The sequence below is a fragment of the Centroberyx affinis genome, unplaced genomic scaffold, assembly GCF_046629955.1.
Source record: "Centroberyx affinis isolate AG114_WGS23_722 - 3 ecotype Tasmania unplaced genomic scaffold, CSIRO-AGI_Caff_v1 ptg003652l_1, whole genome shotgun sequence".
Lineage (NCBI taxonomy): Eukaryota > Metazoa > Chordata > Actinopteri > Beryciformes > Berycidae > Centroberyx > Centroberyx affinis.
In genome coordinates, this window is record NW_027281557.1 from 143,153 (window position 1) to 165,321 (window position 22,169).

At 43.9% G+C, this 22,169-nt stretch overlaps 1 protein-coding gene across 3 annotated transcripts; it reads left to right on the forward strand.

Annotated features, from left to right (window-relative positions):
- Positions 1 to 53: 53 nt before the first annotated feature.
- map3k21 (mitogen-activated protein kinase kinase kinase 21) lies at positions 54 to 21,928 on the forward strand. 3 transcript variants are annotated; one of them, XM_071540499.1, is made up of 10 exons: positions 54 to 1,405; positions 13,188 to 13,368; positions 13,695 to 13,843; positions 14,535 to 14,710; positions 16,866 to 17,106; positions 17,591 to 17,713; positions 19,542 to 19,692; positions 19,821 to 19,915; positions 20,320 to 21,150; positions 21,268 to 21,928. In XM_071540499.1, the coding sequence occupies exons 1-10, from the start codon at positions 613 to 615 to the stop codon at positions 21,639 to 21,641; spliced, it is 3,114 nt and encodes a 1,037-aa protein (XP_071396600.1). In that variant the 5' UTR covers positions 54 to 612; the 3' UTR covers positions 21,642 to 21,928. The 3 variants fall into 3 exon arrangements, with proteins under 3 accessions (XP_071396600.1, XP_071396601.1, XP_071396602.1); XM_071540500.1 differs by having other exon boundaries at positions 21,298 to 21,928; XM_071540501.1 differs by lacking the exon at positions 54 to 1,405 and having other exon boundaries at positions 13,172 to 13,368; positions 20,323 to 21,150.
- The last annotated feature ends 241 nt before the right edge of the window (positions 21,929 to 22,169 follow it).

The window sequence follows — 22,169 nt, forward strand, 5'->3', positions numbered from 1 at the left end:
ACTTTTTGAGAAACAGTGATTGAGTGAGTTTTATTGGTGAGTTTTGAGGAGAAAAGTGCCACTTGCAGTCCCACTATATTTTGGTCTGAATGGACGATGCAGGTGCACCTCTTGCGGCACCTGCGAAACTTCGTAGCTCCATCGGTAGAGAGCTAACTTTAGCTTGAAACGCTAGCGTTATCCGGAAACAGAGCCTGTGTTGTGGATTAATTTCCTTCTCATGGCAGATATCATATATGATTTAATACATTCACTGTTTATTTTCCCACGATATGTTGTTAGCTGTCAGCGCGTGCAAGCGGTGACATTAGCTAACAAATGTATCAGCTAACTTTAGCAAGCAACTTTGCTAGCTAGTTATTGACCCACAAAGACACTTTTCCCAGAGTGGCGACGTGGATACAAAGTTGTAGACGCTCTTTCTCTCTCACAGGACTTTGGACACGGGTTGACCTCGGCTTGGGCTACACAGGGAATTCAACACTGTTCTCCTCAGCGAGCCCCGTAGATGTGACAGGATGAGGATTTCAACAAGTTACCTTTTACCTTTTTAAAGTTTAGATTTTGTTTTAAGAGCTCTGCACCCTATGGTGCGGCTACGGCCACCGAGAAATGGATATCTCGCAGGCCGCTTTCCCAAACGGTGAAGGGCGGCCGGGCGGCGGTGGCACCGGGGAGCATGCATGGACAGATTCCCCCACAGCCAGGGCGTGGGCTCACTCTGCCCCGCTGTGCCAGACTCGGTCCCTCTGGACAGCCGCGTACGACTACGAGGCCAGCGGCGAGGACGAGCTCAGCCTCCGGCGAGGAGACGTGGTGGAGGTCCTGTCCAAGGACGCTGCCATCTCGGGGGACGAGGGATGGTGGACGGGTAAAATCAACCACCGGGTCGGGATTTTCCCCTCCAACTATGTCACCTACCAACCCGCTATCTACCGTCTCCCCGCTACGGGTGGCTCGGTAGGGGTTCGTGAGCGAGTCCCGGGCTCGCCGGTCCAGATAGATTTCAGCGAACTCGTACTAGAGGAGATTATAGGCGTGGGTGGATTTGGTAAAGTTTACCGGGGCACATGGAAAGATCAAGAGGTCGCCGTGAAGGCGGCTCGGCAAGACCCGGACGAGGACATAACAGCCACCTCTGACAGTGTTAAACAAGAAGCGAAACTTTTCTCCATGCTGCAACACCCCAACATTATTAAACTGGAAGGAGTATGTTTGGAGGAGCCCAACTTGTGCCTGGTCATGGAGTATGCCCGAGGCGGCACCCTGAACCGGGTTCTGACCGGAAGACGGATCCCGCCGCACATCCTGGTCAACTGGGCCGTGCAGATTGCACGCGGGATGCACTACCTACACGAGGAGGCCGTGGTACCCATTATCCACCGCGATCTGAAGTCTAGCAACAGTAAGCAAAGAATGAACGCGGTGTGTGTCTGTGAGAGAGAGAAAGAGAGAGAGACCATCTCATAGTAGCTTTAGGAGAGAGAGACTAAAGGAGCCCAGTGCAGTCACCATCCACCTGTTGCTCATGCAGCACATCTATGTGAATCCATTGTTTTTTTTTTAGTTGCTTGTGTGGTTACAACTAAAAAAAAAACTTGAACTGTAGGAAATATTAACCAACCTCTGTAGCTTTGTCAGAAACAGCCCAAGACAGTCTCTTTCTGTTTCTATAGGCTCAAGTCAGTGACTAAGTGAACTATACATATGCTGAGCAGTCAGACTGACAGGCAGCTAGTTATCTATGTAATAATGCATTCATGATATTTGAGAAATTGGTAATTGTTCCACCTCAGGCCTGTAGGATAAGAGGAAAAGTCTTGTCATTAGAGCCTAAACTGGGGTTGTTGAAAATTCACAATCCACATGTATTGTACAATAACACTGGGACAACACTGTCCTCTACTCAGGACAGGGGGGGAGGAAGATAGGGAGACATTTGTGTGAGTGAGATGGAGTTTTAAGAGGTGTGAGAGGTCTGTGGGTGTATGAAGTGGTGGGGGAGACCCTCGAGAGGATGTGAAATAAGGTCAGAGTTTGCTCAGCTGGGCTGCCCACTGCCCCCACCCACCCCCATCTTATAACACACACACACACCTTCCCAGCCCCCTCTCCACCCGTCCTGAAATGTTGTTCAAACAAAGTCAGTGATTTACCAAACACATACAGCCACACACACGCACACACATTCAGCCCACAGTCAGGCCATGTGCCTTGACCAACCAAATGCTGTCAGGAGCCGACACACGAGGTCACAGGATAGGAAAGAACAGAAATGACCTAGAAAGAATATTACACAAAAACCTTTCACTTAGGGGTTATCTGTGATTCAGGACCCAAGGGATGAGAATTCATTAATCAGGGAACGACTACATAACTTCGCAACCTCTAGTCTTCCCCCCTTGTTTATGCTTGGTAAAACAACATCAGATGCAAACTCCTTCGTATCTGTTGGTCCCATTTTTGAGTGCCTTTGTAACTTAGCTGGGCCATTTAATTGAACATGACCAGATGAAATAAGCCTACAACTGTGCTAGTTCCTCCATCGACTGGTGACTGTGACAACGGGTCCCACTAGCAGCCTTTAGTCCCTAGTTCCCAGACTGAATAATGAATGGACTGGACCTGTTGAGAAACTGAGTGTGAGTCATATACCTACTGTCACAGGCTATCCACCTCAACTGAGGTGTGTGTGTGTGTGTGTGTGTGTGTGTGTAATATGACTCTCAACACCGTATCTCTTCCTCTGTGACCAGAGAGACTCTTATCAACCTGGGGCCGTGTCGAGAGTAGCTCTTGTGGTAGGCTGTTTATCTCCATCTGATTGAGTGAATGTGTGAACATGTGGAGACGGGACATTCAAAATGCTCAAGCCTTAGTCCTTCCCTGATTACAAGAGTAAAACATTTTGATTGGATTTCAGTGAGATAAAGATTGCCTACAGAGATTTGCAGGCTTGTGTATAGACTGTAGGGCTGGGCGATATGGACCAAAAATCATATCTCGGTATTTTTAGGCTGAATGGTTAAATGTAGTAGGTTAAATGTTCAGTTGTAAGTCAAAGCCACATGTGAGATGTCACAAGCACTTTTATTAAAACAAGACTGTGATCAAAATAAAATGCAAAGACAGGGTTTCCTTCCCTGTTTTAGAACAGTCTGGTAAGTTCAGAAAATTACATCACTTTATTGTAATGCAGCCTTTAAAACCAGGAAAAGACAACACTTATGCCATATCACGATATTACGATATCCAAAATCTAAGACGATATCTAGTCTCATATCACAATATCGATATAATATTGATATATCGCCCAGCCCTAATAGACTGACCACCAAAAAACTGTGTACGCAAAAGGGCAAAAACATGCATATGCTCTAGGGCTGCAACTAATGATTATTTTCATTGTTGATTAATCTGTCGATTATTTTCTTGATTAATCGATTAGTTGTTTGGTCTATAAAATGGCAGAAAATGGTGAAAAATGATGATCAGTGTTTCCCAAAGCCCAAGATGATGTCCTCAAATGTCTTGTTTTGTCCACAACCCAAAGATATTCAGTTTGCTGTCATAGAGGAGTAAAGAATCCAGAAAATATTCACATTTAAGAAGCTGGAATCAGAGAATTTTGACTTAAACCGATTAATCGATTATCAAAATAGTTGGCGATTAATTTAATAGTTGACAACTAATCAATTAATCGTTGCAGCTCTAATATGCTCATTTATTTTCAAATTCATAACATGCTGCGTGCATCACCAGTATCATGCATAGTTGTACAGTTAATAAACAGCAGGTGGGTATCCACATACCATTAACTCCCACTTTCAGCTATCAATGGTTGTTGAAACTGTTCCTAATCAGTATGTAATTTCCCATTCTACTTATTCAGTCTTCACCCAAAAATAGAAAAATGACACAATGGTCAAATTTTACTGCTGCCTCACCTGCCTGCTACCACCAATCATTGTGAATACAGTTGACTAATTTCAGAATATTTTATTTTTGAAAGCATTACCATTAGGCTAATTGGTATTACCATTTCACTAAATTGTCAGATTTGTAAGAAATGATAGGCAGCAATATAGCAAAGTTCTGAAGTGAGCATATCATCACCAAGAGCCAGAAAATTGGTATTACCTTTTGCCAAAATCTGTTGGAGTCCTCAACACTGCCAAAGTGTTATCAGTATTGCCGCAAGAATGAAGACTAAATTCATTGTGGTGAAGTTTACTTTTACGTTTTTTTTAAGTTTCCTATAGTTCTCAACAGAAAGTTTAATAAAGGAGATTTCAAACCTCAGAAACAGCACTGCATGCAGGAACTGTAATAAATTAAATGCCATCTCAAATAGCTTAGACTACATGTAGCATATCTTGCAGACAAGCAACAGGTATGAAATAAGTCTTTTACTCAATTTTATGCCTCACAGTTTGTTTTTTGAATTTTAAAACCAATCCCAAACATCATAAGATATAGGTCAAACTATGGCATATTGAAGCAATATTTGCAACCCTAAATTTTATCATCATAAAACTATTCAAACATGCTATCTTCATCTCTCTAAATTAGACTAGTTATTAGGCTAGTAGTCCTGTAGTGGGGTGAAACAATAGGCAAATTGTATGGCCTAGCCTATATATTTGGCTCTACCAGTTGTAAACACACACTCACATCACATTGCTTTTTATCAATCCCAAACTTTGCCTAGAAAGATGGGTAGGCGTACACATCATTTTTTGCATGTGAAGAGGCAATTTCCAAAACGCTATGATTGAATCTCTAAAATTTATATCACTGTCAACCAAGGATTTAAGGTACCTACTATCCTTGAAAAATACCACAATATGTTTTGAAGTTGTGCTATGTGTCACTTTGTCAAATCTCAGTTTGGAACAAAACTCTTCATATGCATATGAGCCCCCTTGCATATGATGCTATGCTGCAGCAGAGAACCCAGCCCTAGAAATAGAAATAGGCTTATTTAAGATGAAGATTTATGTTAATTATAGGGCAGATGGAGAGAAAGGATTTAACTGCTGTTTAGGCTGTTCCAGCTAATCGGGTGTTTGGTGAACATACACAAACACCCTCCCCCGTACAGGCACAGTGCAGCAACACAAGTCATTGTGTTTGCCCTGCCACTTCACTGTGAACAAGAGACAACATAGGCTTTAATTAGAGAGAGGGAATTTAAAACTTCACTTGGGAAAGATGATTCAGAGTGTGCTTCCAGCAGGTCTGGGCTCCATGAGAAGAATGAAAACTGGAAACTTAAATGTAATATCAGCAGTGTACCTGCTGACTGTATGCCTGCACCAGAAACATTTGTTTTTCTGTATTCATTCTTGCTATCCACCACACTTGCCTATAGAGCTCAATATTAAGCTTCTAACCAACAGCTGAACCAAAGCAAGGCCTAAAACAAGACACTGAAGGGATCATCAGTTGTCGTTTGCCACAGTGCTATAAATAGTTGCAGGTAGTTGACTGCCTTGGGGTCAGAAGTCTGAACATCTGTAGTCAATATACAGTTTTATCTAAAACAAAGAGAGAATGAATGAAGCTATCCGTGTTTGCTTAGAACCGGGGCAGTGAGTTCACAAAAGACTCTCTCCTACACACAAACACACGGCACCCCGTGGTGTGTTGGGTTGTTTTCCCAGTAAAACCTAGAATAATGCAGCTTAGAGAAGTTGTTGCATCTGCTAGTGTGGGCCTGTTGTCTATCTGTTTGTCTTGGCATTGTGTGTGTGTGTAGGCCCAATCTAGATGGATAAAAGGAGTGGGAATTATCTTCACAGGGGGTAAAAAGAAAACGGAGATACATTGCATGAAATGATTGTTTTTCCAGCAATCTGTCTAATTAAACGGGTGAAACATGTCAGTGTGCATGTTTCACACCCCCATTTCTGGTTCATACTGTCAAGATATTTTATCTTCTAGGGGCAAATCAGGACACACACACATATACAGAGGCAGACAATCACCTAAACTTCTCCACCTTCACTCAACTACTCGGCCTGTCATTTATCAACTTGCAGTGTACACATGCTCCACACTGACAAACATACAGCTATTTGATCAATGATTAGCCTGTAAAGTAATATGTTGGAAGTCAGTGAGATTTGTCCAATCTCTTTTGTGTTTTTCCCCCTAATCTGTAAAATCCCAGCCTGCAGGGAGGAATGTTGCTAATGAGGGATAAAAGCTTAACATACGTTTGCACAATGGACTGGTCAAGCAGCGGTTGCTAGGCTACTGCGACCAGAAGAATGGCTAGGACTCAGAGGGTCTCAAAGCCCTCGTTTTGTTTTGTTCCGTTCATATTTAATCTCCCAGAGAGCCGCGGTACTCTTTTATTGCCACGAACCAAGGGGGTTTCCCTTCTTGCTTCGTTATTTCACTCCTTACCTTCCCTCCCTTGTGCCTTTACACTCCTTTCTTTTTTCACCTCTACTTTTCCTTCCATTTTTAGCCTCTGCCCACACAACTTCTAAACTTTAACTTTTCCCCTCTTTTTCCATCTTTCCTCCTTATTCATAGCATCCTTTTAATTGATCCTTCCTTTTTTCCCCTCTTTCAACATTAATTCCATCTTTCTCCTTTGGTCTAGGAGTGGCATTGTTGATAGAGCTCTAGATAAGAGCAACAAACCACACTGAAACTTGGCCCAGAGCCAGCATGCATAACCCACATTAACTTGGAGTTTCATGTCTTGATGCAAACGATAGTACGCCAGGAATGTGTGCCTCGAATGCCACAGTCCCACTGAAACTGACACAGTTCCGTTTGGAGCGTGTGCAACGGCATTCTCCCATCAATCCAAAACTATTGTTAGACTACATCACGCCGTCTCTTTCTTTCTCTCCTTCTCTGTGTCTCTCTCCACACACCCCTCGTCCTGTAGATCCGTGAAGGCCTAGCGTAAATACAGCCCAAGGGGGAAAGTTACCAAAGCTTGACTAGGTGTTGCAGGGCAACTTTTCTCCGGCTTCCCCACAATTACCCCTAGTGACACACAGACAGTTACTGCCTGTCTTTCTCTGACAAGAGAATGGGCAGAGGGGAGAGAGGAGGAGTGGAGATGCTTTCACTGTGTTTTTTATGACCTCTCCCTGACTGCACCTATTGTTGCAGGGCAGGGTGAAAAGGAAAAGAGCCAACAGCTGAGAAGAGCTGCCTTCCGAATCAGCCAATCCCCTCCCTAGTACCCCAGCACATTCATAGATGCTAGCATAGCAAAAATTACTACCCAAACACCTCTAACAATTGTTACTTTTAATCAGCCTAGTTACGGATGAATTCAGGCTTAAACAGACATGAACTAGCAGAGGAAGAGAACAGACAAAGAGCAAGTGGCCCAGAGAGATGTGATCATGATAGATGGACTTTGCTAGCCATTAGCTCTGATCCTGTTCCCATCAACCAGAATGCCCTGGGGCACTCTCGTTTCAACCAGGACAGATAGACGAGTGGGGGAATGTTTAGCAGCCTTGTTTCTGCTTACTACAGGAACCCCACTTGCTCTCGCTCGATTGGATTGGTCTGTTGGTGCAGCTACCAAAATGCTGCCATGATACTGTGTGTGCGTGTGTACTTGCAAATGCATAAGGACCATGTTTTTTGCCTTTTGGTAATGTTATGTTAGAGTAATATTTTGATTAATTTTTGTCCAAGAAAAAAATATTTATGGCTGTTTAATGTCCATGGAAGTTTGCTAAAAATACACAATCGAGGAATTAAAAACTGTAGATAGAATTTTTTTTACCTTGCAAAACTGGGGAACTACTAGGGCTGGGCGATATATCAATATTATATCGATATCGTGATATGCGACTAGATATCGTCTTAGATTTTGGATATCGTAATATCGTGATATGGCATAAGTGTTGTCTTTTCCTGGTTTTAAAAGCTGCATTACAATAAAGTGATGTAATTTTCTGAACTTACCAGACTGTTCTAAAACAGGGAAGGAAACCCTGTCTTTGCATTTTATTTTGATCACAGTCTTGTTTTAATGAAAGTGCTTGTGACATCTCACATGTGGCTTTGACTTACAACTGAACATTTAGCCTACTTCGTAGAAAATACCGAGATATATATCGTGTATCGCCATTCAGCCTAAAAATACCGGGATATGATTTTTGGTCCATATCGCCCAGCCCTAGGAACTACCAAGTATATGATGGTACTTTTTATTCATATGTCATTGGTTTGTGGGATTTAGGTTAGACTGTTGTGGGTTTGTAGTGAGGAAAACCTGACGGTCTTTCAAGTTTAAAGCAGACGGGAAACGAACACATTTGCCCAAAGACGTTTCTTCTCTTTGTACCTAGAGGGGAGAAAGCAATGGGAAGAAGCGTGGGACCTGCTTTGAGGGCAGCAGGTCTGCCTCTGATCCTCCCACTGTTCCACCATGAAACATTGAGGGTCTGCCTGAAGATCCTCTGCTGGGGAGGGGGATGAAATGGGGGGTTGGACTGAGGGTGGGGTCTGCCTCGGAGGCATATCCATCTCCTATTGCTTCCCACTGTTTCCCCAAAGACTTTCGTTTTTTCGTTCATAGGAGCAAGAAAATGTTCAGTGTGGATTGAGTAAAAGATGTAGAAGCAGGGGGGTAAAAATGAGACACAATAGTATTAAGGCTCTTAGACCATCTGTCTTAGGAGCAACAAAAGACTCAGGATTGACTAGACAGGGAGCAGGGATAGAAGATGGTCTGGAACCTGTTTTCTCACATTAGCCCGGCTGTAAAGGCTTCAGGTCTGCTAACTCCTGTTACACTCAGTCTGACCACAGGATCCATCTCTCCAGTAGAGCCTGTTAGCCAGGGTGGGGCTTGGCCTGGGGCTTTATGTTTTTTTAGTATGACCCTGGATACATGTCAACCAGAACACCTTATTTGTACTTTCTGAATGTGCTCTTAGGGCTACATTATACTGACACAAATTTATATTTCTGTTTTGTTTTGTGTTTCATTTGAGACTTTGCCTGAATTGTAGTACATGTGATAACTATTTCTACTTAATTTCATCTTTAGTTCCAGAAACAATGTTAAACAAAAAACTTGGCTGAAAGAGAGACGGGTGCCCCTCAAAGAAAAAATTGCAGCAGATTCAGAAATTATCTACATTGGAAATTTGAGTGAAGGTTAATCAAATGGGACACACTGAAGAAGGCAGTCAGCCCGAAACGTTTGTGTCTCTTTGTTCTCCTGCGCCAAAAAAATAAATAAATAAAGAAGATAAACATAATTTATTGTTTTGTATGCGACCTACCTATATTCTGCACCAGGGTTAGCAAAGTATCTGCACCAAGTCAGGGGCTGAGCGCAAGGTTTTTATATTTTTCAGTGAAGGTTCATTCATAATTGAGAAGAGCTTAGAAATTAGAATGGGGTGAAGAGGTCATTGGAGGTGGACTTCAAAGACGGGTCTGCAGGCTGGAGGCAGGTCACTAATCTGTGAACAGGAGCTGAGCTTTAGTGAGGTTTTCTGCAGCTTGGTCTTTTGTATTCTAGTTGATGATTACCATGTTCGTGCCCCCCTCTCCTCAATTAAGGTGCCTGAAATTTCGCAGCAATGCCAGACATAATATCACTATGGTGAGATGCATAATCTGCTGACATAAAATCACGAGTTACTAAGCAACGGCCATGGAGTAAGGTGGTGGAGTTAGCATGGCTGCTAATGGAATGCAATAGCCAGACCTAACGGCTCAGGTTTAAAGATGATGTCCAATAACGTCAGCATGGAATCATGTAGACAGGAGATGGGTCCTTTTATCTGAAATTTCTTGAGGGCTGACATTGAAGCATCACGGAGCAACAAAGAAAGAATTTGGCATGACACTCTATAGGCCAATCAACCCAAGAAGACGGGTTTATCCTAGAACCACCGTCCTTCTAGGTTGTGTAACTAACCCACCGCGAGTCATTATAAACCCACAGAGCCTGCTGGGAGGAATCTACGGAATCACTGAGACGACTTGACAACAGGAAGTAGCAGTGTATCATTGGTCTAGTGGAACCTGTTTGTAATGGAATGCCTTTTGTTGCAGCCTGGGTAGAGGATCCCCTTAGTGCCCGAGGCTAGTAATGGCACCAATACCCTGGATATTAGTCGAGACCTATAGGAGTCGCACTAGGGTTAAAATACGGCTTCAGATCCTTTCAGTTAAGTTTTCTGTGATCAATGGAACGTTTTAATTGTGGCGGCCGGAAGTTATTCAAGCCGTCGCCCTCCTCCAGTCAGTCCAAAGAAAATGCCCAAAATAATTTCAACTTTGTATTTTGTGGTAGCCTTTTTATACGCAGTAATGTCAAACCGGGCCTTTCACGCGTTCACTTTGTCAGTTAGGATGATAGTTGTGAGCAGTATGCTTACTTTCATCCTGTTGTGTCTGTGATTTAGAAAAGACAAATGTTTTTGTATGAACTAGTCGAGGCCTCGCTGCCCATCCCCTCGCCCCCCCTTTGTTTCTGTCCGCCCCCGTCTGTTCCACAACTCAACACCTACCCTCCTTTCCACTCCTCCTCCCACGTCCAACTGTGTGTCTGTGTGGCTGGCAGCAGTGCCAAGGTCTGGTCCAGTCTTGTGGTACTTTGTTATCTGCAGCAGGCCCACAATGTGATCATTAACCATCAAACTCCTTACCATGGGAAAACCCCAAATGTGGCTTTAGAGCTATAAGATAAAAGCGCGTGTTTGTATGTGACTGTGATTTGAGATTGAGACTTGAAGAAAGGATTTATGCGTATTATGTGTGTGCGTGTGTGAGTGTGTGTGTGTGTTGGCACGTTTAGGCCCTGCTGTGGGGGAGTAAGTCCAAGGTCAGTGAGTGATAATAGAGTGGCTTGAGTGCAACCACCTTGCTGAACTGTACACACACACACACAGACACACACACAGCTCAGCTCAGCTTCTGTTGAAGGTTGATAACTCATTGCCAATAAACTGCTTAACACACTTCACTTTTTAAGTGCATAGGGTACAGTGTGTAATACAGTAGGTGACTGTATTCAAAATGCCTCAGCATGTTTTTGTGAGTATTTCCACAGAGTGTAACTTTATCATCAGGCACATTGTTTTTGCTTTGAAGACATCGCACAAAGCTCACGCTCGGTACCAAAGTCCTGTTGCATTCCTCAGCCTGCCTTAAGCCAGGCATCTATCCTCTGGGAGTATCTGACACCTCTTACTACTTTATAAGACACTCAGTATCCATTTAAAGGCAGACTTGGTGATTTGACCTGACGTGCAAAACAGACACAGTTGATGCTCACCTGAGATTTATCTTACAAAAGGCGAGAAACCACCAGCGCCCGTGGGAATATCACAGAAGAGTGTATATGCTAACAATAGGCTGTGATGTTTTATTAATGCGCATTGTTTTCCTTGTATTGTAAACTCTCAGTGGCCACCTAAGTGCCTCTGTCAAACCACCTAAAGGGGAATTTCAACTCTCAAGTTTTTGTATCTTGTATTTCCAGTGGATATGGCTTCAGAATCCAATAGGCCTATGTCGTTTTTTTTGTATCAGGGCTTCAGAATGGGTGCAGAGGCCTCATAATTTAATGAGCGCATTATGAACTGATTTTGTGCTTATAACCAAATCCAAGCCAAAGATGTTATTTATGAAAAATCAATTTTGATGGCAAAATCAACAGGTCGCATTGATATTCCCCCAATGGGTAAAACTAGAAGATGCAGTTCAAGATATGAATTCAGTACATAAAATGTTGAAGGCAGTTGCAGGAATGGCTGCATCTAGTGTAGCTAAACAAATGTTAATGAAATCCTCCATTAGATTTTCAGTTGGACGTTCTGTAATAGAATCTGAACACAGTTGATTAAAAACATGTTCAAAGTTACTTGCAGTGGTAGATCAAATAGGAAGGGTTTGTAATTAATGAAATGGGACGGTATGTAATTGGAGGAGGTCTTGGCAGGGGGAAAAACAAGGGATGTTGAAAATAAAACCAAGGTGATCAGAGACAGAGACTGTTTTGGCAGTTGATACACCTGCACACAGAAAAGGTTGCTTCTTATTATCAAAGAGAAGAGCCCCAAGGAATCTGAGATGACATTATTGTGTTTTGGCAGTTGGTGTATCAACACACACGGAATCGGTTCCTGTTAAAAGAAAACATTGGAAAAGAGAATGTAGCCAAAATGTCACTACTCTCCAATCATCACCTGCTCTTAGGTGGCATCGGTTACTTAGGCTCTAATGTCTCATAATAAGCTCCTTTGTGATCTAGGCTCCTGTGTATCTGTAATGATATATCTAACTGATCTGAAATTAAATATATATATATATATGTAGGAACCTAGACCTGGGATCACTGTACAGGACAAATCAGATCCACCTTGACCTGAAAAGTAAAAGTGATCCTCTTACAGCACTGTCAGAAGTTTGATAAACATCTTTGAAACGCTGTTCATCTGTCTAATTAATTTTTGTGTGTGGGCTTACTTACCAAATTGTCACGCAGAACCAGCGAGAAAGGTGGATGTACTCATAAATTTTTTTCTTTCTTTTTTTTTTTTTTAAACACATCATTAGCAAACGGGGTGTTGAATTCAGGGGGTGACTTCACACATTAGTGGATTGCGGCTTTCCTATGGCCGGGCTCTCAGGCTAGGTGTCGTGTTACAGGCAGGTTTGGAGGGTTCCGGCTGACTTTAATGTGTTAAATAGTTTTAGGACCCGAGGACAGGGGCTTTGTAGTGCTGTCAACCTCCTATTTCTACAGTAATAAATGACCTGCATACCGCTGATGGCCCTGCTGAATATCGACTATCATCTCCTCACCTGCATGTTTGTCCTCTTCTCTCTCTCTCCCTCTCTTTGTATCTCCCTTTTCCCCTACACTCGTCTTTCCCACTTCTCTTCTGTCTCCCACTTCCACGCCAATCCTGTCTTTCCTCTTTTCCTACTTTCTCCCTCACTCGTCCCTTTCCCTCCCTCCCTCCCTCGAACCCATCACACCTGCATCACATATCTTTATTTTCCCTCTCTCTCTTCCTCTCTCTATCGTGTCATCTTTTTGTCTCCCATCCCACCTCCCTCCAACTCTCCCATGCCTCCTCCCTTATGTCTCTCTCCCTCCATTCCCCACTCTCTCTCTCTCACCCTCCTTCCCCCCTCCATTCACTCACTGTCTTCCCTCTCTCTTTCAGTTTTATTACTTGAAAAAATCGAGAACGACGACATCGGGAGGAAGACGCTGAAGATCACAGACTTTGGCCTGGCCAGGGAGTGGCACAAAACCACAAAAATGTCGGCAGCAGGCACCTATTCCTGGATGGCCCCCGAGGTCATCAAATCCTCTCTCTTCTCCAAAGGCAGCGACGTCTGGAGGTACGACAAACAACACACGCCATCAACAGACCAAGAAAGAAACGTTCTCCTCAGGCTCAGCCCTTTGTCTGACATTATTCCTTTTTTCCTTCCATCCTTCCTACCTTCCTTACTCTTTTTCTTTATTTCCTTCCTTCTCCTCTCCTCCTCCTTTGAACTTCATTTTTTAGCCAATGCAATATAATTTTGTTGATGTAGGAATTTCATTGCGGTGAATTTATAATAACAGTACAACTGTATTTCTGCAGATGATCTCGGTGAGCGGTTAAGAGCTTGTAAGCTACATATGTGTGTGTGTGTGTGTGTGTGTGTGTTCGTTCCCCCAGCTATGGTGTCTTGCTGTGGGAGCTGTTAACAGGGGAGGTGCCATACCGTGGGATAGATGGCCTGGCTGTGGCTTATGGTGTGGCCGTCAATAAGTTGACACTACCAATCCCCTCAACCTGCCCCGAACCCTTTGCCAAGCTCATGGAAGGTAGGACACATTAACAGAAAGCGTTTGCAGAATTATAACTTGGCCGTCCTAGAGTTGCATACTGTGGAAGGCATTGCTTTGAAATGCAATTACAGTCATAATCCTCTAAGACATTTTAGGAGCGTTATTGTTTTATTTAACCTTTTTTATACAATAATAATTAAACCAAATCCATAGTAAAAGTGCAATTTTTAGCAGACCAAAAAAAACCCACAAAAAGGGAGGTAAAGAAAACCAAGAAAATAACAGTACATGAAGCAAAAGAGTGCAACATTTTCATATAACAAAAAACACCGTCCACACACATGCTAATTAATCTGGATATATCCACATGAATCTGAATGGTATTTGTATATAGTTGTTGTGTGTTTATTGCAGTGTTTCCACTAAAGGTTTTGGTAGAGGTACTAATTTTAGTGCTGCAACCAAGATTTCCTTCCAGACCCATTGTAAACCTTATCTGATGAGCGGATGCCTGATTCCAGTATCAGTTTCAGTATTTTTTGTTGTTCAAATTGCTCATATTTGGATACCATCATCGTGATACACAGAGTAATTGTACTAAGCCAGCACCAGATAACATATTTATGAGTGTACCGTAGCTGAATGAATATTGGGGAAACAGTAATCTATGCTGGTGGCTCCATTTCTCTGTAACTCTTTATCTGTGCATTGCTGTGTGTGTATCCAGAGTGCTGGGACCAGGACCCCCACGTGCGTCCCTCATTCTCCTGCATCCTGGAGCAGCTGTCGGCCATCGAGGAGGCGGTGATGGCCACCATGCCTCAGGACTCGTTCCATAGCATGCAGGACGACTGGCGTGTGGAGATCCAGGAGATGTTTGATGAGCTCAGGACCAAAGAGAAGGTAGGGCAGAGGGATGAGACTGCACAAAAAGACATACAGTATATACAGAGCCATCATGCTGACATCACACACACACACACACACATATAGCATGAAGGAAGGCTGGTAGGTGGGGAGATGCATAAAACATATATGCTTTTTATTAGCTTTCTCCTCTCTCACACACACACACACACACATCTGTGGGAAGTTGGAAGCTTTTTTTTATCTCCTATTTTGACTAATTGACCCAGATGTATGTAACAAACCTCCTAGCCTTGTACATACACTATTCACAACTCTTTTTTTTTTTTTGTCGTGAGACGATGGATGTAGCCTAACCTGTCGTTATGCTTCGGTCTAAACATGCTCTACCGCTCGGGACAGCTTTAACGGACTTTACATTTTAATTGGTTACTCTCAGTGGATGGGCTAATCGCACGTTTAACAAAACGAGCCATTAGTGTTGAGGTGCTTTAGCGTACTTCCCCTTGTTAAGACCTTAATCTGCTTCCTGTGTAAGTCTCCCGTCACTGGCTTAGAGGGAGGGGTTAATTACTGTTTGGAGAAACGGCAGGATCAGCACATTGAGCTGGATCGCCGGACGGTAGAACTGAATGACATGGATACCGAAAACTCCACAGGTGGTGTTCTGTTGTTTTCCACTTTCGTGTCTTGTTTTTATTATATTTAGTATCTTTCTTTTTTCACCAGGCACCTTTAGCATTCTTTGTGAAAAAGTCTCTGCTTTGGAACTTAAGTGAACAAAACAAAATTGGTTTGCATTGTTAGTGTTCCTCATTGAAAGAAATGTATATGTACCACTGACCTCAAACAGTTTAAGTAGCGTAGAGGAAGAGTACATTTCGGGGAAGTTGAATTTCCAAACCTTGGTTCTTCCTGGTGCCATTGTACCATCTTGTGAATGTGCAGCTTTGCTTTATGTAATTTCCAAACATTCAATCCACAATTTAGTTGATCAGTTGATATGATCTCCACCACCTCACCATGTGACAAAATCCTTGCGGGTTGCTGGTTTCTTTTGACTTGTGAAAGCCAAGAGAAAAAAAAAACATTTTGCCTTGAGCATTAGCTAACATTTTCCCACAGCAATTTCTTAAGATTGCTTGTAGAATTAGCCACTACATCAGCAGATTTCCTGTAAACGGCCCACAGTAATCTGTGTCTAGGTGGGTGGCTGAAGGGGCTTGACTGCAAAGCTGCTTTATGGAAGTCATCCAGTAAGGATTATTATTACTCAGCTCAGAGCAATTAAAAGGAAAAAAAAGAAGGATAGAAGGAAGAGTAAGCCATGAGAGGAGAGAAGACTGTAGCTGTGTAACACTGACTGAAACAGGAGGCAGTAATTCTCTTGGAACATAGCTTATTAGAGAAGGAATTATGTAATATATGGTTGTCTCTCTCTCTCTCTCTCTCTCTCTCTCTTTTTGTCTCGCTCTTGCCTGTCATATAGATGTTCGTTTGAAGAAGACAATGAGACATTTTTCTACCCCGTTGTCTCTACATGTGGCGCTCTCTTTCTTCTGTCATAAAGAAGAATACTCTGATATCTTCAACTACAGTGACTGTGTGCAGACACCACTAGGAATGTAGTAAAGTAGAGCAGCAACCGAGACAATGGGCACAAAAAACCAAACAAAGTGACAAGGAGCTGATTCTTGCTGCCGTACAGCCGAAGTATCACTACTTTCAGCAGAGTTGTCTGTTTCTCTGTCTATCTAGCCACATACAGTACTGTGCAAAAGTCTTAGGCACCCGAGAGTTTTTATATAAATTGTGTCTTAGATGTTTATTCATTTTTTTCTGCATTAGTGTGTCAGTAGACTGCTCTTTATAGTACATTTTTTAATATTTAGATATTTAATTATTTTTGAAAGCATCTTCGCTTTACTTTTTTTTCTTTTACTTGTGCCTAAGACTTTTGCACAGTACTGTATTTCTATCTCTTCATCCTTGGTCCATATTGGAGTTGCGTTTTAGATTCAGACTAGATAAACTGACACAGGCCATCCTCCAGCAGAAATCTGTCTTATCTACCTGTATCTCTGGCCCTGTCCATTCACCCAGGAGCTTACAAAACCACCTGACAGAAGTCTGTCCGCCAGCGTTTCTGCCTATCTAACCGCATCTATATCTCAATCCCTCTTCCTCCCAGGAGCTGCGTTCCAGGGAAGAGGAGCTGACGCGGGCCGCCCTCCAGCAGAAGTCCCAGGAGGAGCTGCTGAAGCGGCGGGAGCAGCAGCTGGCGGAGCGGGAGATCAACGTGCTGGAGAGAGAGCTCAACATCCTCATTTTCCAGCTCAACAAGGACAAGCCCAACGTTAAGAAGAGGAAGGGCAAGTTCAAACGTTCCCGCCTCAAACTGAAGGATGGAAACCGCATCAGCCTGCCCTCAGGTGAGTGTGTGTGTGTGTGTGTGTGTGTGTGTTCTTGTGCGTCTTGTGTATTCTGTGCCAAATGTGAAAGTGAATATCCTGCAAAATGAGGACATTTTGTTGGTTTTTAGGGGTTTAGGGTTCAATTCACACTGGACCATCCATGCTAAAAACGAATGCACTCATGATTCTTTAAGGCACTTTGGATAAAAACGTCCACCAAATGGCATATGCTATGCAATGGCACATGTTAATTGTTTGGCATTTGGGGGTTAGAGAATGAATGTAAGTCAGTGGGTGGTCTTCACATGTATAGTAGTACAGTGTATAGTGCTTGTGCGCACATGTATCTGTAATACTTTGCTGTGTTGCCTGTGCCAGTAAGTAGTACAATAATATTTGCATTGTGTTGAACAAAGTTTACCAAGGATTAATGTTGGTGTATATTCTAACTCTAATTCTAGCTGCACTGTAACTGTGCGTGTGTGCATGTTGTATTTTGTAGACTTCCAGCATAAGATCACAGTGCAGGCATCGCCCTCCATGGACAAGAGGCGGAGTCTACACAGCACTAGCTCCTCCCCTCCCAGTAGCCCCACGCTCATCCCACGGCTACGAGCCATTCAGCGTGAGTTCTTCTTTTTCTTATTCTGTTCCTCCTGTACTGGCTCTGTAGTGGGTCAAGTGTATTTCACGGCATGGTTTAAGTCAAATTCACAAATATAAAGATTTTGAGCAGTCATGTCACCTCACTGTGCTCAGAATCATTGTATTTGTCATGATTAGCCCTCTTGGAGATGATTGAAGTGGATAAAAATGCCAGAAAACGTTTCATAAAGAGCCACCGTCACTGAAGGGAGTCAGTGTGTTTACTTTACACCATGTTAGGCTACATGTGTGGAGTCTCTCTCAGTCATCTTATGTTTTTTGGAGGACTGTATGCTTGTTTACTGACACATGGAAAAAAAAAAGCTTTCCACCTATGTGGACAGGTGAAATCATTGAATCCCCAATTTTGATCTTTTTGTTTTTGTTTTTCTGTGACATAGCGTTTCATGCTGTAGGTTTTCATGACTTATCAAGGAAACCTGAATCAAAAACTCATTGTATAGTTTCAAAATGCACTGTTTTAAATTGGAAAACAAAGCTGTTTTTCGCAATTCCTGAAACTTGTCTGCATGTAGATACATGGTTTTAATTTGACAGCAATGACAAATGTTATGAGCTAGAAGCATATAAGTTACAAATATGTGTGTCATATCTTGCATGTTCATTAGAGGCAACACGTATGTTTCATTCCCTCAGTGACTTCCAATATGCGGAGGGACAGTTTGTATGTTTACCAACAGGAGGTTGATCTGACCAGCGAGTTCACAGCCCACTGTGGGCTCAGGAGGAAAGGCAAGCTATTGGCTGCTCAGACGCAGTGTGGGTGTGGCCCTGATGCTTGCTGTGGGCTCTCTGGCTAACAGCAGCAAGCGTTGCATGTGATGATCAGCTAACTCGTTTGACAATGGAAAGGGTTCGTTGCCTAACTGGTTCCCAGCAGTGGGGGTTCTGTGTACTGATTGGCAAGGTTTTCCTAATGCGTGGTTGTAACCAGATTTCTGTGTGTGCTGCTGGCTAAAATTATTTCACAGGATCTTTACTGAACCTTAAAATCAATTGTTATCCCTTTTTAGTTTGATTACAGACTATGGTTGTTGTGACTGTCTATAACAAGTAATGGGTGTTACTGATGATGTTTCTGCCACAGACTTGGGTCAATGTGCTGTTTTTAATTTGTTCACATATTGTATCATACATAGAAGAATTTCCATCTTGTTTTTTGGCCCCAGTCTGTTGCATTGGTGTAGATGGTGTATCCTGTCCTCATTTATCTCCCACTGCCTTCATAACTTTAATAATGGCAAAATTACACATAGAACAAGCTTTTGTAACACTTAATAACAGGTTTTTGGTTCTTGGCTTTGACTTTTTTGAATTTAGATTTGCAGAAATCTATATTCAAAAGATAATATTTTCTACTCTGTCAAATGGTCACCCTGAATCTTCCTGAATCTAAATTCAGTAATAGCCTTAAAGGCTAATTTCTATCCAATCTAGAATGGCCTTATAACCCTTCAGCTTACAGGGAGAATGCTGGTGTGGCTACCAAACCTATTAAGCCACAACATTGGACCTCTGAGTATTTTAAGGGAGTGACTATTGTTTTGACTGCATAGTTGGAGAGGAAGGCAACATGCTTTTCTACCACATTTCAGCATAGAAAATATCAGCCTACCACTTCCTAAAATCAAATGGGTTCTTAAGGGATTTTACAGGTGGAATAATACCTTAATAATCTTACTAACACCAGATCCATTGAGATGCCATGTGTTTTTTTTCCCATGAAAGCAGTGTTGCTATAGTTGCTGTCTCTGTGGTAACATTTATGTTGTGGTGACTGTTAACAGTTACTCTAGATGAGAGCAACCGTACGTGGGGGCGCAGCACCCTCTTCAGGCCAGAGGAGTTTGATGACGTGAAGAAGGGAATCAAGAAGAAAGGAAGAACCTGGGGCCCAAGCTCAGTACAGAGCAAAGACAGGCCCAACGCTGCTGAGAGGTAGAGAGCACACACGCACACACACACACACTGAGAAAACAGGCTCATTGCTATTAAAAAGTGGAATGCATACACACAGTCTATGTTATGTTTTACTAATATGTGTGCCGTCTGTGTGTCCCTTTCAGAGTGCGTCCTCTCTCGGACGGCAGTAACCCCTGGTCCACCAGCCTGGTCAAGTCTCAGAAGTCTGTCCCCCTTGCCGCACTGTTTGCTGATCAAGGTGAGATGAGAATGAATTGCGATTCTGTGCTTTTCCAGCACTAATACAATGAAAGATCTTGTACATACTTCTGATGTATCTCTGAGTAAACATTCTACACTGTGGCTTTGTTTGTTATTGTTTTCTTTTGTAGGCATGTTGTCTGGAAGGTGGAAAGTAACAATGATTTTGCTGGACAAATCCCTAGGTCTTCCAATGTTTCTTTTAATTTTAAAGGGGATATGGTTGAATTCCATTGTCCTTCAGCATTATCAAACAAAATTTACTAATTCGTTTTTAGGTGCTGGGTATGCTTACATTACTATTGAGGCTTCAATGGGAATGGGGTACTTGTCTATGGAAGAGTTTATAGTGTTTGACTTTATCACCAGTTTCTAAGCTAACCAATCTTTCTGTGTTTCCAGCAGGGGCCGGTAAAGACGAGGCGTTCTCCCAGGAATGTCCCGACAGCAGCAGCTCCAAACCAAAGCAACTCAAGTTCCCCAACCAGGTGTACATAGATCTACCTCTCTGGAGGGACGAGCAGCAGCCTCAGAGCCCTGGGGGGCCTTGTGGGCCGGGAGAGGCGGGGGTAGGGGGAGCAGGTCAGGGTGGCGCTGGAGAGAGCCCCGAGGACACCTACACCACCACGTCCACCTCCTCCACCTCCACCACCCCCCAGCTCACCCCCACCAACAGCCTGAAGCGGGTGTCGGCTCGCCGCAAGACCGACTCTGTGCTATATGGCTGCGGCTCCCTGCTGGCTTCAGTGGTGCTTGGCTACGACCTTAGGGAGGCACTCAAGAACTCGGCGCCTGGCGAAGAGACCGAGCCCCAGCGAGAAGAGAAAGAGAAGAAGAAGAAGGAGGGCCTGTTTCAGCGTGCTACCCGGTTCCGCCGCAGCACCTCGCCACCTAGCAGTCGCTCCCGTAAAGATGAGACACTGTCAAGCCACACCTCCAACCAACCTGTCAATCTCATCTCCATGTCAGCCATCATGGAATGCAACTCCACTAAGTGTCTTTTGCAGACTGAGGCAGAAGGGGCAGAGACGAGCCCTGGGAAGAATGGGCTTGCTGTCAATCATCGAGACCCGCCCAAGCCCGGCTCTGCTGTGACAGAAGGCCAGAGTAACAAAACAGCAGCTAAAACACAGAACCAGACTGCGATACAAACCCAAAGCCAGGTACCAGAGCAGAACAACCACATTACAGGGCCGCGCCTACGCAGGAAGAAGTCTGCTACTAGCCACAACAGTGAGTAACAAACATGAGGGGGATAGGAGACGGGAGCAAGCAAGCAAGCATGTTTATGAGGTTTAGAAAATGCTTAAACTCTTAAAAATGTCTCTCCCCTCACTTATCTGTTTCTAGCTAATGGTCCACCCACTTTGCCTCCTCCAGCCCCCCATCAGAAGAAGCAGGAGAAAGAGAAGGACGGCGCATCGGAGAAGCCCTCCGGTGGGGAGGCCTGCTCCAGACCGCGGCCCCTGTCGCTCCGAGCCAAACCCCACACCTGGGCCCTGCTGCGGGGACGCAACAAGAGCTACTCCCTGGGCCACTACTCCGGAGAGAAGAGCGCACAAAGCCTCAACATGGTGCTCTCCTCAGAGGTGGGGGTGGGCTGCTCTCTGCTGGACATGGACACCGAGGGCCAGAAACGAGACTGCACCGTGCCGCTCTGCCGCATTCAGAGCTCCCCGGCGCGGCCCTCCGTCTTCGAACTGGAAAAAGAGTTCCTCTCTTAGGACCCTCCAGAGCCTTGAGAATGATCCAAGTTGCCGCTGCTGTGGTCGTTATAGCTTATCTAGTCTAATCTAGAGTGTTCCAGAACATGCAGACAGAATTCTTGGCCTAGAACTCCTGGAGGGTTTAGAACCAAGCTGCCTTGTTTTTTTTTATTCATTTTATAAAGTTCTAGAACATAGAGCCCAGCTTTGTCTCAGTTCTAGAACGTAGTGAACATAATCTGGGTTCCGGAGCGTAACCAAGTGTCAGACTTCTAGAAGACGGCCGCGTCACGGCGAGTTCTAGAACGCGCAGTCACTGCCTCGTCTCGTTCTAGAACACAGGCTCGCCTCCGTAGTTCTGAAAGCTGAACAGAACGAACATTCCGGAGCTGGATCGACTCAGCTCTCCCGTCAGTTACCCCAGGGTGCTGCCACCTTTTGTCCCCTCGTCCCTCTCGTCGTATCCATCACCTCTCCCCCTGTCCGCTCGCTCCCTCCCTGTTCTGTCGGTGCAGCTAAACGTTGACCGCTGCTGCAGCTCTCGCA

What these genes read in the sequence shown, in the direction of transcription:
- map3k21 (XM_071540499.1), top strand. Translation starts at nt 613, where the DNA reads ATGGATATCTCGCAGGCCGCTTTCCCAAACGGTGAAGGGCGGCCGGGC. An exon ending in ACGGCTACGAGCCATTCAGC is followed by an intron (nt 17,714 to 19,541) that starts GTGAGTTCTTCT and finishes GACTGTTAACAG; the next exon opens with TTACTCTAGATGAGAGCAAC. An exon ending in CGCACTGTTTGCTGATCAAG is followed by an intron (nt 19,916 to 20,319) that starts GTGAGATGAGAA and finishes CTGTGTTTCCAG; the next exon opens with CAGGGGCCGGTAAAGACGAG.